At 41.0% G+C, this 23,903-nt stretch overlaps 1 protein-coding gene across 1 annotated transcript in view; it reads left to right on the forward strand.

The window, feature by feature from the left end:
• The window catches only part of WRN (WRN RecQ like helicase), a 45,622-nt gene continuing 21,719 nt past the window's right edge, over positions 1–23,903 (forward strand). Inside the window, exons 1-19 of the mRNA XM_059826798.1 lie at positions 1–102; positions 2,041–2,156; positions 3,099–3,244; positions 6,054–6,202; positions 8,476–8,625; positions 10,567–10,636; positions 11,586–11,697; positions 12,279–12,690; positions 13,351–13,431; positions 14,623–14,767; positions 15,974–16,049; positions 16,902–16,969; positions 17,310–17,418; positions 19,107–19,175; positions 19,719–19,801; positions 20,955–21,061; positions 21,803–21,990; positions 22,869–23,046; positions 23,645–23,826. Of these exons, the coding sequence (XP_059682781.1) occupies positions 7–102; positions 2,041–2,156; positions 3,099–3,244; positions 6,054–6,202; positions 8,476–8,625; positions 10,567–10,636; positions 11,586–11,697; positions 12,279–12,690; positions 13,351–13,431; positions 14,623–14,767; positions 15,974–16,049; positions 16,902–16,969; positions 17,310–17,418; positions 19,107–19,175; positions 19,719–19,801; positions 20,955–21,061; positions 21,803–21,990; positions 22,869–23,046; positions 23,645–23,826 (2,537 nt within the window). The 5' untranslated portion in view covers positions 1–6. The remainder of the gene's footprint in view (positions 103–2,040; positions 2,157–3,098; positions 3,245–6,053; positions 6,203–8,475; positions 8,626–10,566; positions 10,637–11,585; positions 11,698–12,278; positions 12,691–13,350; positions 13,432–14,622; positions 14,768–15,973; positions 16,050–16,901; positions 16,970–17,309; positions 17,419–19,106; positions 19,176–19,718; positions 19,802–20,954; positions 21,062–21,802; positions 21,991–22,868; positions 23,047–23,644; positions 23,827–23,903) is intronic.

Below are 23,903 nucleotides of genomic sequence, written 5' to 3' on the forward strand. Positions count from 1 at the left end.
AAAAAAATGAATAAAATGGATTTGCTAACTACTAGTCTGCAGAGTAAATATCCGCAGTGGATGCTTACACAAGACCAAGAGGGAACTTTGGGTGATAAAAAGGTATGTTGTCACATGGGGGGTAATTCAGTTGGTTGTGGGCTGCATAACAAACCAATGTCGGACTGCATGCTTTGTGTTAGACCTGTGCCTCTATGAGTTGTGAATGTTTACAGCTCTTTCCTGCTATAACTGTAATTAAATTTAGTACTTGTGTGTTATTACTGGTTGAATTAGCTTGTTAGTCTCTTTTTTGAATTAAAATATCATGTACTGACCCAAGGCTGTTGCTACTATCTCTGTAGAAATGTCTTTCTGATAATCTTGAATTTCGGTGGCAAAACCACACAAGTATAAGGGAGCTTTTGATGCACTGCTCACCCAGTATTATGGGCTGTACACCAGCAAGAGCTGGGGATTTTTTATCTATGTAATTTGAGAACTCAAAATGCAATGATGTTGAGTTATAGCCTGACAGGGGTGTTTGTTCTGGTAAGGCCCTCTGGCTTTCTGCATTTGCATATCTTCAGTACTTCAGAAGGTTTTGCAGCTCAGAGGTATTGGAAGAATTAATTGATCATCAACATTATGTCAATTTCTGGTGTTCCAGGAAAGATAATGTGTCTTTGGATGTTTTTTCTCCATATGTGAGTGGTTCCAGTGTAAAGTTTCCCACTAGAAGGGACCCCCCATAACATCTGAAACTGCTTTAACAGTTAGAAAGCTAATTCATGAGAGAAAATCAGAAGAGTCAGTTCAGCAGTTTTCCTTTTATAAAGCGGGGGTAAGAAATTAGTAGCATGGATATTAAAAAAACCTTCAATTAAAATCAACCTGACTTTGATTTGCCGCAGTACAGCCTGTGTACTGTGGCACCCTGCTTCAACAAGCTCTTTGAGGAAGGGTTTTGATTGAACTTTCACCCTTCATTAACTGGAAGAAATGTTTTGTTGTGCAAGCATGAAATCAGCAGTATCTTCATTTGTTTCAGAATCTCACCCTTCCAGGCAACTTACTGTTTCTGAAAGTGTACTGAAACCTATTTTGTGGCCTCTTTTGACAAGATAGTTTTGTTCTTTGAGTGTTATTGTGTGATACTTAAACATATTTGCTATTACTGGTGTCGTAGCTTACTTGCACATTTTTAACCAACCTGCAGGTTTTTCAGGCAGGTCGATGTTATCAGAAGCTTTGCAGCTCAAGTAAGTTTATCGGTTGATAACTTGAGTAAGAACCCTTCTGAAAGGGGGGGAGAAATGCCAACTGGAGTGTTACATAAAGCTTCAATTTGTAAACCAGTATTCATCAGTTGATGGAGGATATCAGTTCTCTTAAATATTGCACACAGTTTTACATCCATGGCGTTTACTTAGACCTTTGTGAAGTCCCTGACACGTATTTGGCAGGGTTAGGTGAAGTGGGCTGGCTGAGGTGTGGGACCAAGGAAATGGGTAACTGAGCTCTTCGGTACAGCTGTGCCGAAATAGAGATGCGACAGCGGATTTCAGCCTGACTAGATTTGAATGACTTGAAAAATGACTTAAGGAAATTATTGTCTATATTTCAATATTTTTTCCTTAAATTTGAGGTGTGCAAGTGCTACAGCATTTGAAGTAGTTTTGAGGTCATTTTGACACTGTCAAAAATGAATGTTTTCTCTAACCTTGTTCTTGGAAAGCTACTGTATCTTTTTGGTGGGAAGAAACCAACTAAACTAAATTGAGGTGAAAACTCAGCCTGCATGATTTCAGTCTGAGTGCTTGGGGTTAAGCAAAGAAGTGAGGGCACATTTTAATGAGGGGAGGGCTATCACCCTATTGTTAGTTGCCAGTGATACTGGCCCTGTGTGTAGACCATGGTTCTGCTGCGAGGTTTCAGTAACGACCGGTGACAGCCTTGCTGGGATACATCATTAAACTTGCATGCAGCAGTGCTGATACAACTCTGTGGCAAGGTTAGTTGCGGCCGGTAACCGAGAGTCTTCCAAATGTTGTTTGACAGAAGCGTACTGTTCAGAGGAGTGTTTTGGAAGATGGGCTACCATTCCTAGAGTTCTGCGGCTCTGTCATTTACAGCTACGAAGCCAGTGACTGCTCCCTTCTCTCAGAAGATATCAGGTAATAGGTCTTAGTCTGTTTTTTCTTTGAGTGCTTTTTCCTTTCTGAAAAGGACTTGGCTCTTATCTCTGCCTCCTTCTGGCTGATTGTGCATTTGATGTGTCCAGAGGTCAACAGATCAGCCAGAGCAGACATCTGGTTGTGTTGGCTGTTTTGTTATGTGTGGCAAGTGTGTCTGACTGGTTGCAAGCACAAACTGAACCTATTCCTCATTATGGTGAGTTATCTCTGTGAGAGGGGTCCCTTGTTAGTCTACAGTGACTGTCACTTTCAAAATACCTTTTTCCGTTGTGCTACGCAGTTAAGTTTCCCATTTGGTCTTTTTATGGGAGATGCCATTGCCGAACCTTGCAGTCCTTTTAAGCAGAAGCAGTAAAGGCTGTAACACAGATTCTTTGCCTTTCGCAGTATGGATGATTGCATGAACTTCAGTGATTTCATGGGGAAGTAAGAGCTGTAAGAAATCAAGCCTATGTGTTAATTCATAATTGGGGGCTGTATGTTTGAAGAAAAGGTAGTAAATTCATGATGCAAATTGATTTTCTTTTTTCCCCATTTCTGCATATGCTCATATTACTGGGGAAAAAATTCTATACAAAACTTTCGGTGCAGTTGGATAGGTAAAGAGCAAGCTTTCAAGGGAAAAATCGACCCTTCCATCACCTTTTGTATCTGGCTGTTTCGTGAGGCTTGCTATACTACTGTTTGCATGCAGTAAGATCGGCTAAGCTTTGAAGGGTTTCTTGCAGCTTTGGGACCAGCAGAAATTTCACCTCCTTATGGTCTTGTTTTTAAAATGGTTTCTGTGTCCTGTACATGAGAGAAGAAAGCTGCACTGGCTGTGATTATCTGAAATGATCTTTATGTAAGATGACTTAAGCCTGGTATTTTGAATACTGCTAGAAGAAGAGTTAAATGTGAAGAATATCCATTTCTTTTCAGGCAGAGTTTATCAGATGGGGCTGCTGTTGGATTTGATATTGAATGGCCACCATCATATACTCCAGGAAAAATGGCGAAAATAGCTGTAATCCAGATATGTGTAACTGAGGAGAAGTGTTATTTGTTTCATGTCTCTTCAATGTCAGGTACTGTACTTCCTCTCTTCTTATTAGTTAGGGCATGAGTTGCCCCCTGTTTCGTGTCATGAAGTTTGAACTTAAGCCTTGAGCAACAGTCAATGTTTTGCAATATGTTGGGTAGTGAAAAATCCTTGTCCCCTTTCCTGCCTATAGTAAAGGGATTTATTCTTTGAGTATTGCCTAGGGGGTCTTAGCCCAAGTCTTGCCCTGTCTGCTGGCATACAGCGTGTTAGGTTCTGAACAGGGCAAAAGAATCTTACTTGAGGATTATTTTTTCTCTGGGGAAGAATATTTTAATTCATTTTTTAACATTTAATTCCCTGCTCGTGTAATGACCTTTGTTTAGTGCCAAAATAAACAACGAACCGAAATTTAGCAGGCTGTGTTTCTTTTTAATTTGGCTCCAATAAGAAAAACACTCAAAAATGATGGCTGTCATGCTGTTAGTTCCTAATACCTGCATTTTGTGACACTGGTTTTCAGAAAGAATACTGGATACCTGGTGTGATGCAGCTGTGGGGAGAGAAGGGGGTGTGCTCGACAGCGTCTGAATTCATTACGCATGTGACTAAAAGGTTCTAAATAGGGAAAATAGGAATGAGGGGAGGAGGCTGCAATTTTATAACCTTTGGTTTGACTGTTAGATTGAAACTGTGCCTGTGAGATGTCTCTGATTTCCCTGGGGTGTGCATGCTGAGGTATAATAGCGATAATTTTAATGTTGGTGTTCAATCCTTTGTCATTTATAGCAAATGGGGTGGAAAATTTAATTGCTGGAGGCTATTCAATTCAGGAGGCAGAAAGGTACAAGTGCACAAAAGAAGATGATTTGAGGAAAGGAAGCTAAGGCAAGAAGAGTCATAAAGAGCTGAAATACTTTTGATTCTGAAAGTGAAGATGTTTGTGTGACGCTGAGTACAGTTCCATGTGGGCTACTGTCTGTTAAAGCAGAAGATGCTGTTTCTTCCCGAATAATTTCCTCAAATTTCTGTTCTTGCCAATGGGAGATGCACTTTGAACTGAGTGAGATGTCAACCTTTTTTGAAGGAACCACAGCCAATTTCTGCTTATTTTGCAGAATAAATTTGGTCTACAGAAATGTAGATGTTGGCAGAATTAGCCAGTTGGATAAGACTTAGAGTTTTTTCCTTGCAGAAAAAAACCCCAAGCTTTCTTCTACAGTAGGAAGAGAGTAGAGAGTTCTTGGACTGTGTATAAAGGACAAAAATTACATATATTTGTCAGGAAGGTTCTTGATAATTTCCTTTTTTTAACTCTTTTTTCCTTAGACATCTAAGAACATGTGGCCTATTCCTCAGATTGTAGCCTCTGTATAGTCTTGGACTTAGACCTTTTTAGTTCATATGGTCACTTTACTAGAAATGTGGTGGTGGAAACGGAGCAGAAGTCCTCTACTGGGAAGTTCCCTTTCTTAAAGGTTTTAATGATGATATTCTTAGGTGAAAATCCCTTGGTCAGTAAGTCAGCTGTGTATGTTGCATGCCATTATTCAGCTCAACTGTATTTATCTCCTACAGAGGATTTTCCATGTTGTGTTATGGCTGAGATGCTTTGGCAATGTTGCACTTAGTCTGCATCTTACAGCACCAGGCTGCTCCAGTTTTGTGGCTATTAACAGTAATTTCCTAGTGTTTTGAATTGGACCTGCGACTTGACAGTCCACAACACAGCCGATTGTGGCTATAGTTGCAAAAGTGTCTGTATAGTGTGTCAGCGGGAGCCATAAAAGCGTGGAGACTGGTGTGTAAAATAAAATCAGCGATGCAAAGTGGTTGTTGAAGTATATCAATGCATATTACAGTAGTGAAAAGGTGACATTTGAAACCAGAAACAAGCCAGATACCGAGTACTACGCATTTGTGCAATACTGCGTGTTTGTAGGTACTAAATTACACTTGAGACTAATTCAGGGTATCCAGCTGTGTGTTCCTGAAGGTATGTATTTAAATAAGATGTTCTGAATTTCAAATGGAAACAAACACAGAGGGGAGAAAAAGGCTGCCTTTGTTCCAGTATGAAGTGACTGTAGCTGTCCCCTCCTGTAGAAAAATAGATATGAAAGCTGCATGCTCTTATTGATTCCTGTAAAAATGAAAATACCCTTTGATCCAGGACTGCTGTGCCATCAGTTTGGATAAATCAAAATATAATACTTAGTATCTGTGTACATCCTTCAATATTTTTTCTCACTTAGAAGACTGACTTGTTTGGGCTTGGTGGACAATCTGGTTGGCGAATTCTGTTTTCCAAATACTATTGTTGGACCAGCCCAGCGTTAGCACTCAATATGCTTCCACAGAATCTGTTTTCCTGGTGATTCCCTATGCTTATGGTTTAAACTGTTTCCCGGGAATGTGGAGTAGCAAAACCTGGAAGGAATAATGTGGAAAATAGTAAAATAATATTGCCTTTGGTTTCATGAGCATCCAATTCTGACAGTTAAAATATCTTTTCCAGTTAGAGGTTGCCTTTTTATGTGATTTAATGATCAGTAACATAAATGAAATAAGGTGGTTTAACTTCTTTTACTTGATTTGTTTTCAGATGTGGAATGAACTTGTATATTTCAAATATTTCATTCCTGCTTGTCTGGAGATCCTACATTACAACCAACTGGTGTTTCCAGTCATTCCAGAGTATGAACAGTCACATAAACAGAGCAACTTTGGGGGCTTTTCCTCTAAAAGCACAGGTTTTTGCGGATGGCCTTTGTGCGAGGATTTTGGCATTTCCATTAGACTTTCTGGCATCTTGCAGTATTTAGTTTCTCATGTTTGGGCTTAATCTATTTTAGGTTTTCCCAAGGGACTCAAAAGACTGCTCGAAGATGAAACAATTAAAAAGGTTGGCGTAGGAATTGAGGGAGATCAATGGAAGCTGATGAGTGACTTTGAAATCAAACTGAAGAGCTTTGTGGAGCTGGCTGACGTTGCTAATGAGAAAGTAAAACTTAAAACCTTTTTGTTGTGGGAGGGAATCTTTTTATTGTGCTATACAAAAGGAGGCTTCCTTGTCTTCATAGGATTTCAATTCTGATAGCAAGTATTCTGTAGAATAAAGCAGAGATGTATTGTAACTTAGTTAAAAGAAGTTTAAAAACAACTCTCAAGAAAGTCTGCAGAACTAAGTACTGTCTTTCAGCGAGTCAGTTCTTAATGAACTTTTGTCCCCTTTCAGGTCTGTTCACCTTTTGCATTTACAAAGGTATGGCTGCTTAATTCAGCTGCAGATGCTTTTTCTTTACTTCTTAGTGATGGAAATTGCCAGATTGTGTCAAGTCAGGGTTCTACTGGCAATGGTGTACTTGTCCCAGCAGTGACTGAACCTTTAAAATAAGATGTGGGAAATGCTGCGGAGGCAGTGAAGGATGGATGCCTCTTTGAAGGGAGGCAGCCCTCCTGCCGTGGCATGCTTGGTGCTGGAAGGAAGTATCAAGGTCTTCCTTCAAGTCCTCCATGTGGAGGTGTTTGCCACATTATCTGGAGCTGTAGAAATATCTTCATTTCCACGACTCTAAAGTTGGTGTCGCCTCTGCTCTTCTGTGGGTGCAGTTTCCAGTGCCTGAGGGCCCATTGTTTAGAATAGTGTTGCATTTGGTGCACCCTGAATTTCAGTTTAGTTGGATTTTGGTTAGGTATAATTTGATGTAGGGAGATCTGTGCTGTCTTATTAGGGAAGAGAAGAAAATGTTCGTTAGCTTCCAAATCATCCTGCCATTCTTATTTCTAGTGTGTCTCTTAAAGCTTTTCTGTCTTTTTGCATATGCAAGGCTTTTCCTTACCTATACTTGGTCTTGCTGTGCACTTCTCTTTCCTTCTCTGCATATTTTTTTGTTTGGTAGGATAACACCAACAATTGTAGTTTCCTGGTGGAGCACAGAGGTCTATGCCCAGAAGTAATACTACTTTAAACCTTTCTCTGTTCTGTGCTTTACGTACCCTGTGTAATTAAATCAGAGTGGGGGAGAGGGGAATGTGATGTATCATGAGCATTTGGGGCAGAGCTCTGCATATAAGCCACCTTGAAGTTTCAGTTCCCAGTGGGTTGGAAGTTGGCTCAAGCAATAGAAGGAGCTGTTTCTTTTCAGACTTGGAGTTTACTCATTTCACACGCACCCTTTTTTATCCCAGCATCCAACTCTGGGATGATTTATTAAGATGAGCAATGTGATCTGAGAGCTGCTTGAAGTCTTCTACTAAAGAGAAAACAAGCCAAAAATAAACTTGGAAGTGAAGCTTGAGAACAAAGAGTAGGATTATATATAATGGCACAATGCGAGGGGGAGGGCTGGGGGAACCTAAAATGAACACTTGGTAGGTCTTTTTATACCAGATCTAAGGGGATGAGGTGATAATGCTGCACTGCTGCTGTTAGGCTTGGCAGTTCTGTGCGTTTTGCAAGTTGGAATAGCAGAAGGCTGTGCCTGTGAGTCCTGGATCCTTGGGGTCTGAAGGAAAGTTTCCCAAACTGGCTCTTAAGACAATAGTGTGTAGCAGCCGTGATTGACAAGTACGATTACAAAAGCAATTGAAAACAGCAGTGTGGTGGGGTGACTTCTAGAGACTTCTGATGAACTGCTTCCCAGCATACTGAATAGTGGTTAGCGTGGTCTATAACTGTGCTCTTTTGCTTGCGCTGTGGTCTATAGCTGCACTCCTCTGCTTGTGCTTGATTTCGGACTTGCAAAAGGTGACAAAACACTTAGAGGCAGACTTCAATATTTCTGTGTCTATATTAAATAAGTCCCTGGTGTTTGATACTGAGTTTTTCTAATTAGAAAGGCAAATAATAGAGAAATCCTGGAGGAGAGAGGGGTTGCTGTTTAAGACTAATGCTTTTATTTTATCAACCCGGAGACTATGTTGTACAGATATTTCCTATTTTTGGTAGCGTGACAGTACCATCTCACGTTGCGTGGACTCATCTGGTCCTAATGCCATCTTTCCAGCTTGACAATGTCGGTATGTCCCCTAAGAATACAGTTTCAGGGCAGGAAAGTACAGCTTTTGAATGGCCAAACTGCCTTTTAAAATTATGAGAGCAGAATTAGGCCTGGAGAACAGTTAATGCTTTGAGAAACTAGTTTGTTCTGACTAACCCAGAGCTCTTTGCTTCTAATGAGGGATTAAGTATGCTTTGCCACTTCTAAGAATATGTTCTGCCAGGTCCAATTGCCTCCCCTTTAAACAAGTTATCTGTTTTTTTTCTTTCCTCAGCTGAAGTGTAAGGAGATATGGAGTTTAAATGGTCTGGTGAAACACCTTTTTGGCAAGCAGCTTTTGAAGGATAAGTCTGTCCGCTGTAGTAACTGGGAAGAGTTTCCACTCAATGAAGAGCAAAAATTGTATGCAGCTACAGATGCCTATGTACGTACAAGAGATTACCATTCCACCCGTATCAATAAATTCTTTCTCTAATGTGCTGTTAGCTGCTGGTTTTAATGCCTTTCTGCTACGGAACATAACAAATGTAGGAAGACTGAGGTCCACTGTGGATATGGGATGCTTAAAGGTGGAAACAACACCAAGTTTGCTGCTGACCAATTCCTTGCCTGTGTTAAGTTTTTTAACCTCAGTGTTCATCCAGAGCTTCATGATATCTTCTCTGTTGAAGATGGTACGGCTTGTACCTGACTCGGTAACCTGTCATGTTGCTGAGATTGCTTGAAGAGGATATTGTGGTGAACTTGTTGCGTAGAAAGCTGCATGTATATGGAAGAAAGAAACCCTGTTCCACAGCAGCCTTGAACCTCCTGTGAGGTCCTTACCTCTTAATGTTTCATGGTGTTGAAAGATTTGACTTTCTATTGAGGTCTATTTACGAAGCAGAGCTCCTGGTGTGTTCAGAGCACAGCAGAACTCGCAAGTAACGCGGGCACCAACAAGTGTGTGCCTGAGAAGTGTCTGTCCGTTTGTACTTACCTCAGGGTGAGGTTGTCACCTCAGGGAAGTGAGGTTTTGATGGAGCCATCAGGTGAATTTTATATCTGTCTGTATGGAGTAAGTCTAAATTCTTGCAGCGTGATTATCCCACGGAGGTATAACATGGCTGCTGTGTATTTAAGTGCAGTAATTGCTTATGGAAGTGAAGAGTGGGTAATTAGTTTTTGGCTCCTTTGTCTGCAGGTATTCAGTGTAGCTTGTTAGCGCTTTCGGATATGTGTTCTACTGGGGTTTTCGGTCATCTTTCTTGAGCTGCTTTTGAACCAAAATCCTGCTAGATATAGTATGTGAGATAAAATTAATAAGCAACTTTGAGGAAGTGCAAACTTCTCTGGTGGCTAATACAGCAGAACCACAGTATGGATTACCAGAAGAGTAACTTAGTTGTATATAAATTTTTGTAGCTCTGTAGAAGTCTCTGCTTTTTCACCATTTGGAAAAGAGTGTAGTTTTCCTGCAGTTCTGTGAAAGGATTTAGCGATATGCTGCTGGATGCTGCCTGTTTCCTGGGAGAAAACTGGTCTTTATGGCAGCAAAATAAAAACCCCTCAGGCTTTTATTTCTGTGATGAGATCAGACAGAGGAAGGCAAGTGCCACAACGGTCTCTGTTTCCTTCTCTGACTCGGGAAACACTGTGTATTTTCCAGTTTAGATAGATGTTTGAATGTGGAGGGTTTAGCACCTGCAAAGACCCAAACCAGTAAGGAAAGGAGCTCTATTTTTGGTGCCTGGTGTAGCCAGCTTTTTTCCAGGCAATGCCTCTTTCTCGCTGTGCTCTTGGTCTGCCTTTTGGAGCCACACAGGAAAACACGAGGGAGTAACTTGTTTCTTTCTCTTTCCTCTTTAAGATGCTCTGGTTAACATGTGTAGCCTAATTAGCGCATTCCTGGCTTTAGGCTGCATTTTTCTGTTAGAACTTATTATTCATATCAAGGGAAATATCAAGCACACAGAATCTATCTTAGTAGGTTCATAGCTATTCTCTTGGAGCACTACATAAAATCTGAATAAGGTGGAGCAGATGGTGAGACTGGGAGTGGAGTACTTGAAGCTGTCTATTTGCAGTTAACTTTCTAAGATAACCAAGCTGGAGTCTATATAAGAGTATCCACTACAATGTGGACCCCAAATCAGGATTCTGCCTTAGGTGAAGCATTTCATAAAATGTAATCTGGTTGTGATGAGCAGTGCAGTAAGGTAGACCATTGACTGTTGTACGGCATGGGTCAACAACTCAGAACTTGATGTGCCCAATGTATTCATGCTGTGGTTTGCTGAATTAATCCTTGGGTTTTTGTTTAGTCTCTTAAGATGTTGTCTCTCTGCGGAGTACTGAGTAATAATTTTTTCCTTTTCTTTTGCAGGCTGGCTTCATCACTTACCAAAAACTGAAAAATATGAATAACAGTGACCGGAAATTATTTTCTGTAAGAGGTAAATCATATGTTCGAGGATAAGGAAGTTATTCAATGTATGAGTGAATGTTCTATTTCCCAACAGGTTTTTTCATAGTATCTTTGTGTCAGGATTGCCTGGCTTCTTGGTGATTAGAGATCACTTCCAGAGAGAGCAGACTGTAAAGACTTATAGGTGACCTGGCTTATCATACTGCGTAGCTATTACCCATAGTGATGTAGGAATGCAGTCTTGGTATGTTTTTTGTTTCTGCTGTATACAGAGATAGTAAGAATTCCCGCTGTCATTCCAGTTTGTTTATGGAAACACTTCAGTGAGTTAATTTCAATTCTTTTGATGCAGGGACAAAAATCTAGGTTAAGAAGAAATAAGACCACAAAAAAATACGTGTTATGAAGTAATGCTTTTCTTGAGGCATATAAATAAGACCCAAATTTTTTTAGAGTGGCTTAGCATTACTTACTGGATTAGAAAAGTGGTTCTAAAATCTTCAGTTCCATGCTTGATAAGGGAAGGTGAGTACTGTATGTAGCTTATGGTTGGAAAAAAGGGTGGGGGGAAGTTTGTTTCCTTTTTGTAGTGGTGGAATTTCACTTTTCTGTAAAAGACAGAAGTGGCAGTACTATCACCTTAATATGAGGTGCAATTTTTGGCTTTGGTTTAGTCAGCAGATCTGTGTTAGCAGCTCTTTCCTGGAATCTTGAGCATATAGTAGGGAAGGATCACTTGGTAATGGTCCTGTTCTGTATCTTTTTTCCCTGAGCATGTGTAATGGACCACTGGAAGAGATGCAGTGCTGAAATACATGAAGCTTGGCCTGAATCTATGTACTTGATTTTGAAGCACTGGAAAAGGCCACCTTATCAGCTGTACATCCTGTAGAAATGCAGTTACTTGAATGGAACTGTCTGCATATAGATGTTAGATCTCAATTATTGTGAAATAACTCTGCTGGCACTTCTTACAGATGACATGTTGCCAAGGGGTGTAAAGGAGCGCTTGACTTCACTAGCTGAAGAGATGATGGACCTGGCTTATCGCATCCCTGACTCTTCTGGACAACTTGAAAATTTGCCGAGGTTAGATTCTTGCCAGCCTGTCTCTACCTGTAAGATCAGTGTTTTGTTCTTGATCCCTGAGGTCCCACGCAACGAAATACGTGTGTGTGTTAACAGCCGTGTCTGTTACTTGTGCGTCCTTTTCCAAGAAAAAGCACTGTATGCTCGATGGGCAAATATTGTCTTTATACAAAGGAACATAGGCTTTCACTGATCTAATTGCAACGGGTTTGACACTCAACTTCTGCTGAGTATGTTTTCTTCTTGCTGAAATGCACAGCAAGACCTTATTTTGTACTTGGGACTCTCGCCTGACTAACTAATAAGTCTGGAGACTTGATATGAGTGTGGGGGCAATACTACAAACAGTGTTTTTAGAGAGTCTTTATAGGTTTCCTTCAGTGTAAGGAAATTAAACTTCCTTCTCACAGAAGTGGAATGGCAATTGCGTGTGAGTCATGAGCCTTTATATGTGAAGTTTTGGACAAACTCTTATCTGGAGAAACAGACTACTTCAGAATCCTCAGTTCTGCTTGTGGCTGAGATGTATGTAGTAACTGTGTTTATCATTTTGGTTTAATTTTCTTGTTTCACCCTTTTAGGGCTGCAGAAATACTAGCTGATATAACAGAGAAAGTAAATGCCTTAAGAAGCACACTGTTTGGTTCAGGTTCCCTTCCTGTACTGGAGAAGAGCTGTGGCGCAGCTCCAACGAATCTTGAAGCAGAGTCAGCAAATGTTGAAGCACGAAGAGTTGAAATGCCTGAATTTGCTAAACAACTTGAAGGTGACTTCAACATCTGCTCTGATGCAACACTAGCTGGCCTCCGGGAGGGAGATGGTAATGAAGAGGCAGAGAGAGGTAATGCTGTTGTGGAAGATGAGCCTGTAGCAGCCAGCGCTAAGGACAAAGCAGACAGTGATGACTTCATGTCACTAGACATTACTGAGCAAGATCTTCAGATGTTGGAACGTCAGGCTGTGAAAGAATTGGTCAACAAAGCTGTGCCTGAGGTAATGAGAAAAGCCTTCATTGATCATGGATGTTCAGCAGAGGAAGTGATCTTATCCTTCATTTCCCCAAGTTTTTTACAAGTTCTGTTCCTGAGAGAATATTAAGGTGGGCTGGAAGAAGGGCTCAGAATCTGGAAAATATTCGTGGAGGTAGTCAAGCACTGAGCCGCTCTTCAGTCATGTGGTTGGAAGGATTAGTACTGGATACAGAAGCTCTAGATAATCTGATTAGTTTTCCTCTTTCAGTTGCTATTATGTTAATCAAAGAATTTCTTGTGGTATGGGAAGAGTTCTGCACTCAAGCATCTCCAACTTGGTCATGAAGAAAAAGCAGATGTTTTCCTAATGTATCTGTAAATAGCAGTCCTTCCAGTGACGGCTGAATGCGGATTGATGCCTCTTAAATCAGCTTATAATTTCCTTCTGTTCCAAGTGTTTAACACATCTGGTGATGATTCTGGTTTTGTCTTTTACTACAAGCCCTTATTATGTTCTAAAATTTCTTTCAGACTCTTTTAGTGGGCAGGCTTCAGAGCTGAATGTTGAGCTTAATTATTTTGGTAGAAAGTAAAAGCATACAGAGAAGTTTTATAGTATGTACAGGAGGTTGAAAGTTTCTGGGTAGATGGAAATAACTGCTGATAATTATTTTCTTATTAGGAGGCCTGCTTCACAGACAATGAACAAAATATTTCCTGTGACATTGAAAGTGATGAAGAACTGGAAATGGAGATGCTTAAAGTGAGTGCCTCAGGGTTTTGGTTTTTAAGTTTTTGTAATGATGATGCTTTTGGGTCACACTGGAGTGTAGTTGATGGGCGAGAATATGAAGCAAAACGGTGTTGCTTATGGAAGGGGGGCAGAAGACAGATGTATGTGTGGATACCTGAAGAATTGAGTTTACTACTGTTAGACTTAAATATCGCTTGCATCCTGCTGCATCGTTACTATACCAGCTTGGACTTGATCCACCCACTTATTGCATTTGTGTAGATAATCATTCGTAAATGGATCTGCTCCAAGTGCTGTGCATTCAAACCCTTGTCCAAGGGGTTGGGCTGATGGGGGCGGTTTGTGCGCTGCCGATGCTCCTAACCTGGTCTGTAGGTCGGCTTGCTTTGTAGCCATGTTATGCAGGCCTCTCTTAAAGTGTCTTTACTGGTATAACTTATTTTCTGAAAAGAAGATATAGATGTTGAGTCTTCTTTTACTTGACCCGTTTTTTTCCTGATCGCCCAGAGAATGGTGTATGTATTTTAAGTCAAGTGACTGAACATGTCCACCAGAGCAATCATAAGTGTTTGTTTGCTTGTACATGTGTGAAGGTTAAGCGTGTTGCTTTGCAGCTAAGTAGGAAGCAAGACTGAAAGGTCTGGGGAAAAAAGTTGATTTTTCTTCTAGGGAAGGACCAGGTCTCTTCTGGATGGTTCTCAGTGCTGCCTGTCCATCTTCTATAAATGCAATTTTGGTGAAAAAAGCTAGTCTGAGTAGAAGGGGTTTAGTTGGTGTTCCTTTGAGTATCATGTTTTGGAAACAGTGAGTGGAACAGACACTGGGATCCCATCCTTTCTGTTTCTGATGACTAGCATCCTAAGTCACTTCCCAGTGCCTTCATCTAGTTGAAAGCCAAAGAAAAACCCCAACCATTTGTTTCCTAAAGTAACAGATTTTCATGTCTTTGAAACTTAGAAGACCTTTATGCAAAAAAGAAACAAAAGATGTTGTAATGGTACCCAGGACACGGCTCTTGGAATTTGACTGCTACCAACAAAGTATTTTGATCACTGTGCTTTTCTTTGTGCTGTGAGCCAATATATCTAAGTTATGGCCTAAGTAGATTAAAACTCATGGATCCCTGTATCATTTTACCTCAGACATGCATTTTATCTACCCTTTCATGCTTCAAAATAAATTTTGCTTCTTATTTCTCAGTCTTTAGAAGATGTAGACGATTCTGAAGGAGTTTCAGTGGAAAGAGAGGGCGATAAAGCCAGGAAAACTCCTGAAATGGAATTGAACATGGCACTAGATGGTGATGAAGATGAAGGCGTTGTAGAAGAAGAGGAGGAATGTTTGGGTATGTTTTAAAATATAGTGCACGATTAAATAAGATCTACTGTCCATAGAAGCAGATATGGAAGCACAGTAACATTTTGTGCCTGGTTTCCTAAAGCAGAAAGTTAGAGCTCATCTGGGTTTCGAAAGGAGGAATTGTCTGTGTGTGAAAATCAAAATTTAAAGGTGTCCTTGGCAACACATGTTGACTTCTGTCATGATTGGTAGATGTTATGTATGCTTAATGGGAGTTGAACTGCTGTGGCGATGTGGAGGTCGTGCAGAATGGATGGTACCTATTGGGAATGCAGCAGAGGGGAAGGTGGCACCTCCCCTACCTGCTTTTGTTCTGTTGTCCCACCATTCCTGCTTTGGGGTGGGATTCTTAGGAAATTCTGGCTTGGGGGTGATCTTGACCTAATGCTCTGGAGCTGGTCCTGTGGAGACAAATCAAATGGGGGAAAGAGGCTGAAATGTGAAGTGGCTTGTCTGGACTGTCACTGTGTGAAAGCTTCCTTCCCTGGTTGTGTAAGTTAGGCTGTGGACCTCGACACTGAAAGTAACAGCATGAGACAGGAGAAAAGCCGCTTGCTTCTTCCAAGTAGAGCGTAGGCTGCTAGATGGGGACAGATGAGTTAATCGTTTCTTTGTTCGGTTCATCTCTCTAAACAATAGCCAGACAGGCTGTTACAGAGAATGTGTGCTTGCCCAACAGACAAGAACTAGGTGGAAATATCATGCTTTCTACTGCTGAATGTTAATTATAAATTTCAACAGAGATTCTTGAGTATGTTTGTTCAGCGTTCGCAGTAAGATCAGAATCCCCTTGTATGTCATTTTTGGACCTTGACTTTGTTAGCAACTTGCAGCGTTGGGTATTGATTAGTGTAACTTCAGTAGGGTCTTCAAAGGCATGCCTAGTAAAGCATCTCTAGTACCTCATCTGTGTTGAATAATGCAGCTATGCATTACAATACCTATTGCTTTATCTTGTTAATCAAGCCATATGTTCTCCTCATGCAGGGTCTCTGAGGAGCCTGTTTGCTTTTTTTAATCTTTTGTTCTAGCTGGTAAATGACTTTAGAGTTTGATGTCTCTCTTCTCACTGGAGTTGCTCAAATCCTAGGCCCTGGGCATCACTAACCGCAAGCAGACTGTTTATCAAGATAGTGCTTTGTCTTTTTAAATTTTAATCACAGTTGAGGTTTTTTCCTTTCTCCCATTAAAGATCCATTGCTGCCAGTACCTAGTGAAAGCCACATCACATGTCTGAAGACGTATTTTGGGCATTCTTCTTTTAAACCGTAAGTATATTTTCTGTTAAAATGTACGCTCTAGGGTTCATTTTCTTTCCCTTCTTTCAACTCAGATGATTTTGTATTACTACTTCAAAAACCGCTAACAAACTAGGACCTGTGCAAAATCCCTAGGGGGAAAAAAGCATCCTTTGCCACAACAAGATGTCAAAATAAATCTTATGGAGTGTTAACTACAATACTGTAATATCACAGTAGAGGATCAGTTTCTGGACTCTTCTGATGGCATACCTCCTTTGATTGAAGCTTTATCATATCAGGTCTGTTTCAGGTGTGTTAAACAGCGAGCAACAAACTGTGCAAATGTTATTCTCTGTATGATAAACTTTCTTAGTCTGGTTACCCTTTGTTATGTGGCCCTAATTAAGGAGGGACAGGCTGTCTGTCTAGTGTGGCATAATCTCAATGCAGTATGTGCTTAGGTACTTGAGCATTGCTGTTAAAGTTCATGAATTCAATGGGAATGGGATGAAATCTTCCCGGATAAGTGGTGGTGGAATGCTTTCCGTGCAAAACACGGCCCAAGAGCAACACTTGGGGGAGAAGCTGTTTTACTCAATTGAAGTATTTGATAAGCTTGTGGAAATGGGGGTGGGGGATTTTTAATTGACTACAGTTACGTGCACTTGCGGGACCACAAAAGGATGAAAACTGTTTGGCAAAATAAAGGTCTTGTTTAGAATCTCTTGCCTTGAAGATGACTGTAGTTTTCAGTGTTTGTGGATCAGGTATTAATGTATGGGAGACTTGGCTTGTTTTCTGATCGATATGCAGTTTCACTAAATTTACATGTTACATGTGGTGGCAAAAATAAAATATTCCCCTTTGTTTAATTTAAAGGGTCCAGTGGAAAGTGATCAATTCTGTTTTAGAAGACAGAAGAGATAATCTTGTTGTCATGGCAACTGGTAAGTTACTTTTACATCTTAAAAAGCAGTGAAAAATCGTTTCCTTTTTGGGGAGAGTAGGACTCAAACTTGGAGACTGCCCATGTGGCTCATATGAGGAGGGTGCCCTGATTGAGATGGTGTAAGTCTGAGCCAGCTATGCTGGCTACTTGTTTTTCTGTCCTAGCCTTTGTCACTGCCCTTGGTGTAGAGAGGGGTATCGAGTGGATGTTGCCCGTATTTATTTTGCATCTTTGTTCCTCTACTAGCAGAACAAACATCAATTTTTATAGGGCTTAACAGAATTGTCTTATAGCTGTATAGGAAGCACGATGTTTCAATTCTGCCTTTTTTCTTTAAGGCTATGGAAAAAGCTTGTGCTACCAGTTTCCTCCTGTTTACACTGGATGTACAGGAATTGTCATCTGTCCTCTTATCTCCTTGATGGAGGACCAGGTGCTGCAGCTGACGTAAGTAGTGCAAGTAGTAACAAGCTGCTGCTGTATTGCCTGTAGAAACCCACGGGTTCTGCTTGTGGCATTTCTTGGTGTTTAAGGTTGCAGCTTCATACAGCAAGCTGTTTGTGTGTCAGCTGTAAAGCATATGTTTCTCAAGGAATGCATGCAAACTGTGTAAATAGTCTCAAGATCCCTGGATTTGCCAATTATATGAGCTGTAGGCTGAATTTGCAAAGGATCTATGCTAGTGGGTGTTACCTGAAGGTGGATCTTTCTCAAGTATTTCTGGATTCACAGGCCCTTTTTGTGCAGAGTGAAGTGATGGAGGAGCCTCACATGCTGTTTCAGCCTGTGAGAGTTAAGACGAAGTTTGGTAGGGCTTGCTTTGGATCTGAGAAGTAACATCTGAATGACATAGAGCTGGAAGCTGTAGGCCATTCAGATCAAAGTTACGGCACAGACCTTTAAGACGGACAGTGTAGTAGGTCTCCGAACACCTGGCCTCTTCACTTATTGAAAGGTCTCATGGGGAAACTAGTGGGTGGCACTGAGTTGCTCTTAGACGAGCAGTTAGAGGTGTTGTCAAGATATCTCTTTGATTTTAATACCTGATAATGCTTTCTCTATGTGTACTTGCTTTATGTTACAGCAGTTACTCACTTATGACATTTTTTCATTTAAGCTGTGAGAATCGTGCTGAGTTGTCTAGTTCATTCCTGACTTGCCCAACTTAGGAAGAACAGGTCTTTTGTGAAAGAGGGGATATGAAGATTTTTTTGAAGTAAGGATCATCAATTATATGTGCTATTTCCTGCTGCACATCATAACTGTGTGCAGATGAATGGCTGGACAGCCTAAGCTGGCTCTATAGCCAGCTCCTAGTCTGACTATTAATCAGCAGGGTGTCTATATGTATTCAGCTGCTTCTTTGGCTTTTATACTGTTTTCCTCAGTGGAAAGGGTTTACTCACTACCTTCTCAGTGGGTCATTCATTTTGAAGACTGAGGAGACGGAATTTCTGCAACCTGATGCAATTCAGTAATTTGTCTGTCAGTCTGGGTGCAGTTCTGCCCAGTACTGAAACACAGAGGAATGAAGGGGGAGAAGCTTTTGAAACGAAGGGCTGTAATGAAATGCAGTGGATGGCCAAGTTGGGAGGACAGGGGTTGCGGGGTCCTGAAAGAGGGCAAATCTGAAGTGGCTGAGCTGGTAAGCGTAATTATTGAATCTGTCATTAAAAAGCAGCCACCTGATTGAAAAATTAGCAGGTATAGCACCAGTAGCTCCCAAAAGACTGAAAGGCAAGGCAAAAAATTGCAAGCTAGTAAGGCTTACATCCAAATGCAATGAACTGCATAACATACAGCTAAAGAAAATATATCTTCTTGTTTTGGATGTTTTATTGTAAACTTAGCTCTTGTGCAAGGAAAATGGCCTTTATTTCTCTGATTCCTTATTGTGCTAATAGAGTGTGTTGTGGGGGACAGCTGGAGGCAAGTGGGAGAGCATTTGGGTGGCAGGAATAGCCACTGACCGCTCTTGCTTTTTCAAAAGGCTTTTCCCACAAAGGTCCTTGGAAGAAGGTCATATCTGACCTCGCAGCTTAAACTTCCTTTAAGACATGCTGGCATAGGCTGAAAGCTAAGGCAGAAAGTGTTGAGAGTAAATCTGTTCATGACTGTGCGTTTTATTTCTGCAGGATGTCAGAGATTCCAGCTTGCTTGCTTGGTTCGGCTCAGTCAAAAAACATCAAAGAATGCATTAAAGCGTAAGTCTTAGCTCAGCTTTCTGGGACTGTGGGTTCTGACGTAGGTGTATTTGAGATGTAGGATGTCCTTCTGGTCTGTCATTGCTGAAACTTGTGATTCTGGCTCAGACCTGGAACCTGGCAGTCAGTGATTGTGCTTGTATTCTCCCAGGCTGAGCATATGGGAGGCTATAGCCACCGTCTTGTGCCTTCTGGCTAGGGAGGTGGGGCTTGTTGACTCAGCTTTATGTTGTGACTTATACAGGATTTTACACAGGTTTTAGACCTGAATTTGTCACCAAGTCATCACAACAGTCCCTCCTTGTTCTAAAGGCTACTAAATCTCTCTGCTCTTTTTCCTTTTCTTGTAACGCAGTGTCCTCCATTGCTTTCCTACTGTTCTGGACTGCTTTCTACAGTCTTGACTTGCTTCCTCTTGTTCCCTATTCAGAAGCCTGTACTTGTTTTCATTCACATCATCATAGACGATCACAGTTTTGTTTCACTTGGTTGAGTTGTCCGGGGCTTTTCTTCCTGTGACAGTGTATTTTCTTGATGTTTCAGGGGTCAATACAGAGTCATATATATGACTCCAGAGTTCTGTTTGGGGAACTTAGAGTTACTTCAGGATCTTGACCAAACTATTGGTAAGTGGGGGATAAGGTTGTGGGTGAGTTGGCAGGCAGCTTAAATTCATAATTATGTTTAAACTTTCTTAATGCTTGAACATTTTTCACCAGTTCCTTACCACTAGTGAGCTCAGAGGCTAGTGTAGTGACGGCCAATAAATGGTGTCAGGAGATCCTGTCGTTGATGAAAAAAAGATCATATGTGAGTAGTGTCTTTAGCATGGTCTTGGCATGGGAACGTTGGAAAAGTTACGGTGAACAGAGGTGCTAAACCACTGATCTTAAATCACAGGAAGTGAAATGTATATCCCTAAATGTTTTAACCTTTTAAGTATTCTAGTATCTCTGGTATTTCTTACAGTGTAACAATGAAATTGTGTTTTGAAAAGCTATAGTGCATCTTAAATTCTCTTTTCATCAAAGATGATGCAGCTGATGCTTATCTCATAGTAGGGTAAATTCAAGGCACGTAAACTCTAAGAATTTTTTTGACTAAGGAACTGAGTTTCTAGTGCTGTAGGCAGGGAGGACTATCTAGGGAGAAGACGAGCCATTTGAATTTCTGGAGTCCCAAGAAACTGTATACTTGGCCTCTCTGACACTGGTGTGCTTTGAACGTGTGGATTAGAATGGGTTATCTGTACTCGAGGGGTTTTTCTGATTTGGAAAATGTAAGGTGATTTTCTGGGGGTATCTCTAACCCCTCTTGCCTCATATTATTCTGGACTTTAACTTATCTCTTCAGTGCAGACCTGACACTTGGGCTTTGTTTTACAATCCAGAAAAACCTAATGACATCTGTAGTCACAAATGCTGATTATTATTAAGAAAGTCTGAGCAGCAGAGGGTGGGAAAAGGTCCTGTCAGAGGTAGCTCAAGATATTTTGACCTGTTGTGTGGGACATTGGAGATCTGGAGCTTAGAGAAGGGAGCAGAGGTGGTGGTGGTAGTCCGTAGAAGCTCTTGGGCCTTTTTTACAGAAGAGGCCATATAAGAATGGGCTTGGGGAGTTGGTACAGCAGAAGGCATTCTGGAAACAAAAAATTAAGGAGACTGCTGCTGCCTTCTCAGGAAAGCTTGTAACTGAGCAGAATGGGGTGTTTGTATTTTGCCACTTCCCATGTTGGTTTGTCTTGTTAATGTGTCCGTGCTCTGGTTTTGTGCCCACCAGGTATTACCCTCATAGCTGTTGATGAAGCTCATTGCATTTCTGAGTGGGGCCATGACTTCCGAAATTGCTTTAGAAGTTTAGGCTCATTAAAGAAGGCGCTGCCATCGGTGAGGTTTTGAAATGTTTGATTTCCAATGTCAGACAAGGGTACTATCTCATTTTATATGATAGTTTGAACCATCAGTCTTCTGATGTTGCTCTCTGGGTGTACTTACTGTGTTGTTTTGGAGTTTATGCAGTCCCTGTCAGTGATTGAACGTTGTGGGTTTTTTCAAATGCTTAAATAAAGGATATTCTGATCCTGGGCTACCAGAAACTTCTGAAAGTTCAATTACTTAGTTGGATCCTTGTGCTGTAGAAGATGATGTCCCTAAGCTTCTGGTTTAATATTGAGGTATTTTTTTAAACTGGTTGGCTGAGTGGCTTGCAAGAGCAAGCAACTGTGATTGCTAGACACTCATCAAGCATTTATCGTGTAAGGTCAAAAATTTAGACCTGAACTTTACGTGCTTCTCTTGGAAGTTTCGTCTGGTGTTCCCTAAATTTAGCCAACCACATCAGAAAATTACTGTAGACTTGTTGAAGGTGTAACTAAAGAAAGAGCACATTGAGACTAAACCCTTATATTTCAACAGTGTTCTGTCCCTGTCTACTCTGAACAGTGTAGACCAAAGCTCTAGAAGCTAAGTATTAGCTATATTTTTCAAATAGCTGAGCTGATCCAGTCATCATAAACAGATTTAAGTGCCTGTTTACATGCTATTTCAGTTTTGACTTGTGATTATTTTTTTTGGTTAAAAAATTCTCAGTGAGAGCTCTCAGACTTTTTCTTCTACTTCTCGTTGCAGGTTCCCATTGTGGCTTTAACTGCAACTGCAAGTCCATTGATTAGAGAAGACATAGTGAATTGTCTGAACCTGAAGAATCCCCAGGTCATGTGTACTAGTTTCGACAGACCTAACCTGTACTTAGAAGTTGGACGACAAAGTGGAAACATCATTAGGGATTTAAAGCAGTTCCTTATTAGGAAAGGAAGGTAAGGATTTAAGCCTGTTTTTGATGATCCCTCAGATGTACTTAAGTGTTTTGGTAGTGTGTACTAAGAATTGGTAGCAGTCTTAAACTGATTTGGTGAGGAGGAGCCTGGGCCTTCGCTGTAGCTTGGCTCAGATACCATGCTAGTCACTTATTGTGTTGCGTGTCCCAAATTAAAAAAAGGCTTTTGAGGCAAGGCGCGATGGACTCTCACTTTTTGCATGTTGCTAACTTAAGGATCTTTAGGTTCATTTGATCCTCAGAGGACCTGCTGATAGTGCAGCAATTTGAATGATTATGATGGAGTGGCTGGTGGCTAACTTTCCAAACAGTACTGTACAAAATGTGAGTCCGTTATAAATCTGTGGTAGGATTATTCTTTTAATAAAGCTAACCTGAGCAGAAGAATTGTAGTCCTCTTCTGTTAGCAGACACAGTGGTGCACCCATTCTGGCCCTGGTCCTCCTCCTTGTTGCAAACTACAACGCCTGCCTCTACAGCAGCATAAAGGAATTTCTCATCACTCATTTGCACCTTGTTACGTAAATGTAGACCTTTCAAGTGACAGCTGTAAAAGCATATTTCCTGTTGACTTTAAGGAACTTGGGAGGCCTTATCCTGCTGCTTCTACAGAGACCAAAATCTTATGTGTCTTGCAAAATAAACTGAAGAGCACCAAATGACTTCCCAGTCCATTTTTCCAAAGGACAGACAATTTGGGCATGAGTGGACCAGTAAAGATCTGTTTCAGTTTCTAAATCCCCAAGAAGCTGAACAGTTGGAAAAGCTACATTGCCTTTTCAGCTAGGTTCAGTTGGACTTTTTGCAGAAGGGTGGCTTCTTCTCTTCCGTGTCTTGACATGTTGCTATTATTTCTAGCAGTTCTACATATGAATTCGAAGGCCCCACTATCATCTACTGCCCTTCGAGGAAGGCCACTGAACAGGTTGTGTCTGAGTTGATTAAACTCAATGTGGCCTGTGGTGCATACCATGCCGGTATGGGAATCAAACAACGCAGAGACACCCATCACCAGTTCATGAGGGATGAAATTCAGGTATGCAGGAAGCTAAATCCACTTAGTCCTATTTATAGTTGCGGAGTTTCTGGTAGAGAAAAGCATTTGGGAATATGAGCATGTGTTTCCTGTTTACTCTGTCTTCAATTCTGGGGGAAGAAATTGCTGGTCTGGGCTGACAGTAATAGGATTCCTGGCTTATATTTCAAATTCCTTCAGTAAGTCTCTTAAAAATATATAACATCTGAGGAAAATAGTGGTGGCTGGAACAATATCATCACACGTTCTGTGAGCTACTTCCTCCCGCAGCTAAGCAGGCAAAGACTTATCCTGAGACTTCTTGTCGTCTTCTTCACGATAGGTTTTGTGCCTTTCATCTGATAACTGCTTGAAAATACTCTGGCATTTGTCATGACACATTATTGCTCTCATGTTTACAATCCTATGCTCATGCTCTGACCAAAATCAGACTTAACAACAGTTCTGTGGGAGTTGAGTGTGAGTTTGAAGCCATTGTAATTTAGGCTGAATTCTGAGTCTGTAGCAAAAAAAGTTGTCACGAAATGTGTGAGCATTAATCCAGGCTTATTCTTGATGCTCGTTTCAAAACATTCAGCCTGTGGCTCCTGTTTTGTAGTGTGTTGTGGCTACAGTGGCATTTGGAATGGGCATCAATAAAGCAGATATCCGGATGGTTATTCATTACGGTGCCCCTAAGGAAATGGAATCCTATTATCAAGAAATTGGGAGAGCTGGTCGCGATGGGCTTCCTGCTTCTTGCCATGTCTTGTGGACTGCGACAGACTTGGCTTTTAACAGGTAAATGAGTGAAGACAACTGCTTTGGCACGGAGAGCTCAAACATACGAAAGAAAGAGGAGCGGGGTGGGTTTGGTT

This window comes from Gavia stellata, chromosome 19, assembly GCF_030936135.1.
Source record: "Gavia stellata isolate bGavSte3 chromosome 19, bGavSte3.hap2, whole genome shotgun sequence".
In the NCBI taxonomy this organism is placed as follows: Eukaryota; Metazoa; Chordata; class Aves; order Gaviiformes; family Gaviidae; genus Gavia; species Gavia stellata.